The following is a 7,766-nucleotide window of genomic DNA, read 5'->3' on the forward strand; positions in this document are numbered from 1 at the left end:
TGTTTTAGCATCACAAACCTCTCCCCTGTGTGGGAAGTGCTAGGCCCAGACTTAAAACACACGGGTTTCCTTTGTTCTTTTACCACATCATACCCCACTCACCCCACCTCTAAAGGAGGTTCAGAGATCCCTCAGCCCTGAATGAAGGGGACTTAAACTATCCAAAGCTCTTGACCAGGCTGACTTCTCCCTGGCTCCATTGTCAAGGCTGGGCTGTCTTGGGGAAATGTCTGTACCTCTGAGCCTGGGTGTCCTGGGCTGTAAAATGGGTCAGTGATAGGACTAGCTGTTAGCTGTGGTTGTTTGTATTTTTACTCAGTAATGAGAACAGTAAGGTGTTCTCATTAGGCACACCCGACGTGTACTCTCTAGCAGGTCGGGCACCGCTCCACTCCCTTTATGTGGTGGGAAGTGATGCAAGAGGGTTCCTTCCCATTCCTCTGCCTGGGATGTTCCTGGTGGGGGTGGGGGACAGGTTTGGGAGAAGCTCATTTGCAGTCCTGAAGCTGGAGAGCAGGGAGGGCAGAGACACGTTGGAAATTGGGTTTCCATATCCAAAGAATAAGCCTTCTGGGTTGTGCTGAATGACTGAACTGAGTCCCCTGTGGGTGCTGAACTTGGGTCAGCTCCCCCTTAGGTAGGTCTTGGCTACCCCAAAAGGAAGGAATAGTCCTATGGAACCAGTGCCCCCTGTTGGTCAGTTAGAAACACTTTTTTTTTAATGCTAGCCAGACTCACAGGGTTGGGATGGATACCTCCCAGAGGGGTAGACCAAGCAAGAATCCAGAACTAAAAAAAAAAAAAAAAATTAGGAAAGAAAGGGAAATGACTGCCTCTCCTGCCATCACCCAGCTCCCAAGGGTGCACCCACTAGAGGCCTCTGAAGTGAGTGAGACTGCTTTGGCCTGCCTTGGGAACACATCTGTCACAGACTTCTGCAAGCAGTAAGCTTAAGTCCCATGTGGAGACCCACCCACCCATCCCAGCTCCCCGGCTCATCCCAGCCTGTGTCTAGGGATGGAACCCAGGGAGGGAAGGAGATTGGAACACCAGGTGGGAGCTCAGCCCTGTACTGATCAGCTGGGTGGCCTTGGCCTTGACTGCTGAGAACCACCTCCAGAGCCAGAAAGTGAGGGTCCGGAAGTCTGGTCAAAGAGCAATCACATGCATGAACTACTCCCCCCTCCTGCCAACCTTTTATCTTTAAAATTCTCAAACTTCCAAAGAAGTTGAAAGAGCAACGCAATGAATGGGTGAATCCATACACCCATCTCCCAGATTCAACAATTGCTATAATTTTGCCACATTTGCCTTGTTGATCCATAAATGTGGCTGAATCCTCATGCTCCATCACTTCCAAACCCTTCAACATTTTCTAGGAATAAAGAAATTTCCTACATACCACAACACTGGAATCTCATCTCAGAAGTTGGTAGTCATCTCCATTATCACCCAGTGCTGCACCCATATTCAGATTTCCCCAACTGACCCCAGAATAGCTTTTAGAGCCTTTTGTTTTTTGTTTTAACTTAGGATCCAATCAATGTTCGTGCATTTGGTTATATCAGCTGTTAGTCTCCTCTAGAGCAATGTGTGCCCTACAGGCACTTTTTAAAATTTAATTTAATTTATTTATTTATTTATTTTGCGGTACGCAGGCCTCTCACTGTTGTGGTCTCTCCCTTTGCGGAGCACAGGCTCCAGACGCGCAGGCTCAGCGGCCATGGCTCACGGGCCCAGCCGCTCCGCGGTATGTGGGATCTTCCTGGACCGGGGCACGAACCCGTGTCCCCTGCATCAACCACTGCGCCACCAGCGAAGCCCCAGGCACTTATTTTTCATAACAGACTCAGAAGAACCTGGGCCACTTGTTTCCCGTAATGTCCTGTCTTTGGGATTTGTTTGGTCGTTTCCTCAAGGGACATTTGACTTATTTGTTTGTTGTTGTTGTTTTTTATAAATTTGACATATAACCTTAAGCGAGTTTAAGATATACAGCATTTATATGTTATAATATGATTGTAATGTAATGATATGTTTCATATTATATAATTATATTATAGTACAATATTATTGTCTGCATTTGTTATACTGTGCATTAGATCTCTATGGCTTATTTACTACTTGTTACAAGTTTGTACCTTTAAACACCATCACTCTTAGCCTCTCTGCCAGCTTGTTTTTATTCCCTGCAATGCCCTTTAACCTGGAAGTTGGGTCTAAAGGCTGGATTGGATCACGATGAAACATTTTTGGCAAGGATCCATCTTCGGTGGTGCCAGGTACTCCCCGTGGCACCATATCAAGAGGCAGGGAAAGCCAGACTGTCCTCTCTCAGGAATGCCAACTTTGATCACTGGGGTAAAGTGAGGTGAACTTCTAAATGCTGCAGGAGGGAATGAGAATACTAAACAATCCATTTTCTCTGCCTTTTGGTGTGTTGGTCAGGCTGAGCCACTACTCGTGACCAGTTCGAGAAACGATTCCTCTGGAGGCCACATCTGTAGGCATCCCTTAACACCCCAGGTGTGGGAGCCGAGAGAGAGAGAGAGAGAGAGAGAAAGAGAGAGAGACCCAAGAGTTGAAGCAACCACTGTGAGGCATCGCCAAGGTGAAGGATGCTTGCAGAACCAGGCCCGGCTGCACGGGAGCCAGAGCAGCTCGGAGCAGTCAAACTGGAGGAGGAAGAGGCTGCCGGCCAGGAGGACCCCAGGCGGCCAGAGGCCAGGCCCCGGCCCGAGGTGGCTCACCAACTCTTCAGGTGCTTCCAGTATCAGGAGGACATGGGGCCGAGGGCATCCCTGAGCCGCCTCCGGGAGCTCTGTAGCCACTGGCTGCGGCCGGCTCTGCACACCAAGAAGCAGATCCTGGAGCTGCTGGTGCTGGAGCAGTTCCTGAGCGTGCTGCCCCCCCACCTCCTGGCCCGGCTCCAGGGCCAGCAGCTTAGGGATGGCGAAGAGGTGGTGTTGCTGCTGGAGGGTGTCCAGAGGGAGTCCAGCAATGTGGGGCCGCTGGTAAGAAGGGGGCAGCCAGGCGGGCTGGACAGCAGGTGGAAAGACAGTGACTTTATCACCCCATTAAGAAATCACTGAGCTGGGACTTCCCTGGCGGCCCAGTGATTAAGACTCCCCACTTCCACTGCAGGGGGTGTGGGTTCGATCCCTGGTCGGGGAACTAAGGTCCTGCACGCCGCACAGTGAGGCCAAAAAAAAAGAAGTCACTAAACCCCACTTTCCTTCCTCTGCCGGCTCCTTCTTGACCTCCTAACTCCCTCCCTGTCTGACCCTCACCTTTCCTCAGTCCCATGGCCCTAGGGAGTTAGTAGGACTTGGATTACCGTCCTGTCCGTCACCTAACATCGATGTGTTCTGAACAGGATTTTAGTTTTAATGCTGGCAAGAATTGTCCCCGTGCAGAGGTCACCTTGGAGGAACAGGGGGGCTCTTTCCAAGTCTCCAGCCACAGCCCCAAGAAGGAAGTGCCCTCAGAAGGGCCTCCAGCCCTGGAGCCATCGCAGGAACTCTCGCTGTCCCAGCCAGTGCCCTCCAAGCCTGCTGAGATGGGGGCCTGGAGATGTCCCCCAAGTTCAAAGCAGCCACTGAGCCCAGGTCCCAAGAGAACATTGCAGGCCCCGCAAGAGAGCGGTGAGGAGCTGGGGCCTAAGGAAGGTGGAGGCCTGGTGTGCGGTGGGAGCTGAGGGGCCAGGTGGGTGAGGGTGGGGAAGGAAGGGGGCAGCCTCCCTAGTTGACAGGAATGGGGGAGAGCCAAGATGCCTGTCACGGGGCCCTGATGATGGGTGCATGTCCTCGGAGCCACATGGTGGTAGGACTGGCTTCTAACAGCTCTTTCTTTCTCCCCCAGTGCTGTCAGCCGCCCTGGGCCCTGAGCTGTGGCCAGAGGAGAACTCTGGAGATCAGGAGCTAGCAGCTGTGCTGGTGAGCCAGACAGGTCCCCTCAGTTCTCTGCCTCTGAAGTTTTAGCAAATCCATGTTTTTCTTAATTTAAACCTTGAAAGTTCTTCATCCCCCTCAGGTCCTAGAGCCCCATTCCTCACTTAGTGACAATCTCTGCCCCTCCTTTGGTCACAGGAGTCCCTAACCTTTGAAGATGTCCCAGCAAAGAAGGCTTGGCCTGTGCATCCTCTGGGTAAGAGGGCTTTTTCCCGGGTTTATGACCACTGAAGGGTTTTTCTTTGCCTGTCAGGGGTGGTCCCTACCTGACTTTTTGACCTCTTTGGCAAAAAATGGACTATTTTGATGAGGTAATATATACTGATATATATATCTACATAGATATATATTGATATGTCTGTATCCATACAGGGCTATTTTAAGGCTCATTGGGTCTAATCATCAACCCCCAAAACTCTGAGCTTTTAAAATAGGTGGTCGGGAACTCCCTGGCCATCCAGCGGTTAGGACTCTGGGCTTTCATTGCCGTGGGCCCAGGTTCAATTCCTGGTCAGGGAACTAAGATCCCGCAAGCTGTGCAGCATGGCCAATAAATAAATAAATAAATAAGGTGGTCATGGCAAATACCATATGATATCATTTATATGTGGAATCTAAAATATGACACAAATCAACTGATCTATGAAACAGACTCACAGCCATAGAGAACAGACTTGTGGTTGCCAAGGGGAAGGGAGTGGGAGGGAGGGATGGATTGGGAGTTTGGGATTAGCATGTGCAAACTATTATATATAGACTGGATAAACAGCAAGGTTCTACTGTACAGCACAGGGAACTATATTCAATACCCTCTAATAAAACATAATGGAAAAGAATATATCTGTAACTGAATCCATTTGCTGTACAGCAGAAATTAACATAATATTATAAATCAACTGTACTTCAGTAAAATTAATTACAACAGCTAAAATAAAATAAAATAGGTGGTCACGGGAGGGCTTGCTAATGGGTATGGGTCTCCATTTGGGAGAATGACATAGATAGTGGTGATGGTTGCACAACATTTTGAATGGACCTAATGGACCAGAATTATACACCTTAAAACGGTAAACTGTATGTTATTTGGTTTTTACCCACCCTCTGCCCACCTACTAGCTTTGCAGGATTCTGGGATTCTTTCTGCTTCCAGGCACTGAGGTTCTGGCAATTCCCAGAAGCGCCTCCGAAAAGGCCTGACCTGTCCTGTTTTCTGCTTCTTTCCCAGGATTTGGAGGCAGAACCCCAGACGAGGCGTTTAAAGAAGAGGAACCGAAAGGGGTGTCCTGGCCTGCTGCCATCTCAGCAAAGTCTCAGGCAGAGAGTCCCAGGGTGGCAGAAGAGCCCCACACTCAGTCTCTCGGCCCGGGCCCTGAGGTGGGCGGCCCCAGTGGAGAAATGTCCCCTCCCGACAGGAGTGAAGTTCTGGAGGTCAAAGTGGCTGGGGGCGCCCCCAAGTCGGAGCCGGAGATAAAGTTCATCTGCACAGACTGCGGGGTGAGCTTCCCACAGCTGGCCCGCCTGGAGACGCACCAGCTGCGGTCTCACCCAGGCGCGCGGTCCTTCCTGTGCTTGTGCTGCGGGAAGAGCTTCGGCCGCAGCTCCATCCTCAAGCTGCACATGCGCACGCACACGGATGAGCGGCCGCACACCTGCCACCTCTGCGGCCACCGCTTCCGCCAGAGCTCGCACCTGAGCAAACACATGCAGACGCACTCCTCCGAGCCCGCCTTCCTGTGCGCCGAGTGCGGTCAGGGCTTCCAGCGCCGGGCCCGCCTCATGCAGCACCTTCTGGCGCACGCCCAGGACCAAAAGCCCCCAGGCGCCCCGGAGACCAAGACCCCAGCGCCCCCCGAGCTGGCCATCGTCCTGTGCTCCCACTGCGGCCAAACCTTCCAGCGCCGCTCCAGCCTCAAGCGCCATCTGCGGATCCACGCCAAGGACCAGGGCCACCAGTGCTCCGAGTGCTCGGGCAGCCTGCGTCCCGGGCCCGAGCTCAGGCCCTACGTGTGTGGCGACTGCGGCAAGGCTTTCCGGCGCAGCGAGCACCTGGGGGCACACCGGCGTGTGCACACAGGCGAGCGGCCCTTCTCCTGCCAAGTCTGCGGCCGCAGCTTCAGTCAGAGCTCCCAGCTGGTCTGCCACCAGCGGGTGCACACGGGCGAGAAGCCCTACAGCTGCCCACACTGCGGGAAGCGCTTCATGCGAAGGGCCGGCCTCGCCCGCCACCTCCTGACCCACGGCGGCCCGAGGCCCCACCACTGCACCCAGTGCGGCAAGAGCTTCAGCCAGACGCAGGACCTCGCCCGCCACCGGCGCAGCCACACCGGGGAGAAGCCCTGCCGCTGCAGCGAGTGTGGCGAGGGCTTTAGCCAAAGCGCCCACTTGGCGCGCCACCAGCGCATCCACACCGGGGAGAAGCCTCACGTCTGTGACACGTGCGGCCACCGCTTCCGCAACAGCTCCAACCTGGCCCGCCACCGCCGCAGCCACACAGGCGAGCGGCCCTACAGCTGCCAGAAGTGCGGCCGGAGCTTCCGGCGCAACGCCCACCTGCAGCGCCACCTGGCCACGCACGCCGGGGCGGGGGACGAGGGCGTGTCTGGGCAGGCCGAGCCCCCCCAGGAGTGCCTGGAGTGCGGCAAGATCTTCAGCCGCAGCTGCAACCTACTGCGGCACATGCTGGTGCACACGGGGGCCAGGCCCTACTCCTGCGCGCAGTGTGGCCGCAGCTTCAGCCGCAACTCCCACCTGCTACGCCACCTGAGAACCCACGCCCGGGAGACCCTGTACTAGCTTCGCCTGGTTCCGCCAGGTCTGTCCCGCGTGCATCTCCCCAGCGTGCCTGGCCTCCAAGGCTGCAGTGGATGGCGCTGCCCCCCCACCCCAGCCACCTCTCTCTGGCTCCACCGACCCTGCACAGTAGTTCTTCCCGTCCCCACAGGGAACTCTTCCAGGCCTCAGGAATGTATTTTAAAATACCCAAAGTAAAACAGCCTTCTTGAAAGTGGTCCCTCTTTATGTTTTTTTAAGTGCACCAAAATGCCACCTTTTACCCTCCCCACTGTATCACGGTGATGCATTTCTCCTTCCCCCACCCCTTCAAAGCAGGCTGGATGGGAGCAGGCCCAGGGGGAGTTCCTCCCACCTGAAAAGGCTCAGACTGTTTGTGTGTGTGTGTGTGTGTGTGTGTGTGTGTGTGTGTGTGTGTGTGTGTGTGTGTTGGGAGTTGGGGGGAGGGTTTCTGTCACAGGCAGCTCTTGGTAAGGCCAACCAATCTCACCCAGGAATTTTTTCTCCTCTGGAGTCTACCACTAACCCTCCGTGTCCAATACAGTGTCCTCCAGCCATATGTGGCTGTTTAAATTAATTAAAATGAATAAAACTTAAAATCCCAGATTCTGGATTAATACAGGAAACCTCTTCTTCTGTAACATTGGTAACTAATTCTAACTGAAAATGCTAACAGGAGAAACTAGCCTGCCCACAGCCAAGTCAGGTTGACAGTTGGGGACCCCTAACCATCATACTCTTCTAAACCCAAAGCTGCCTTGTAGGTTTGCCCCACCTTCTTCCTGCCCATCAGGCTGACTTGGTTTGCCTCTCCCTCTGGTGGACAGATTTTAAATCATGTGACTTCTGCTAAAAATACAGGAGAGAAAAGCTGCCCACCCCAGCTCCAGAACACACATACACCTGCTTTTGTCTGTCACTTTTCACTCAAAAAATATTATATTTTAATTACTGCCCCTCCACCAACCTGACACAAGACTGCTCCTTAGCAAATGCTTGTGGAAAGGAAGTGAACTCATCAACCAA

The 7,766-nt window shown here is 53.4% G+C and overlaps 1 protein-coding gene across 2 annotated transcripts; it reads left to right on the forward strand.

Annotated features, from left to right (window-relative positions):
- The first annotated feature begins 2,307 nt into the window (after positions 1–2,307).
- Positions 2,308–6,808, forward strand: ZSCAN10 (zinc finger and SCAN domain containing 10). Of its 2 annotated transcripts, none has more exons than XM_089896253.1 (5): positions 2,308–3,014; positions 3,377–3,644; positions 3,862–3,935; positions 4,089–4,146; positions 5,176–6,808. In XM_089896253.1, exons 1-5 carry the CDS (start codon positions 2,619–2,621, stop codon positions 6,741–6,743), a joined length of 2,364 nt encoding a protein of 787 aa, XP_089752379.1. In that variant the 5' UTR covers positions 2,308–2,618; the 3' UTR covers positions 6,744–6,808. The 2 variants fall into 2 exon arrangements, with proteins under 2 accessions (XP_089752379.1, XP_022449826.3); XM_022594118.3 differs by having other exon boundaries at positions 3,871–3,935.
- Positions 6,809–7,766: the final 958 nt, after the last annotated feature.

This window comes from Delphinapterus leucas, chromosome 15, assembly GCF_059928025.1.
Source record: "Delphinapterus leucas isolate spDelLeu-1000000601 "Yukka" chromosome 15, BTC_Dleu_Yukka2, whole genome shotgun sequence".
In the NCBI taxonomy this organism is placed as follows: domain Eukaryota; kingdom Metazoa; phylum Chordata; class Mammalia; order Artiodactyla; family Monodontidae; genus Delphinapterus; species Delphinapterus leucas.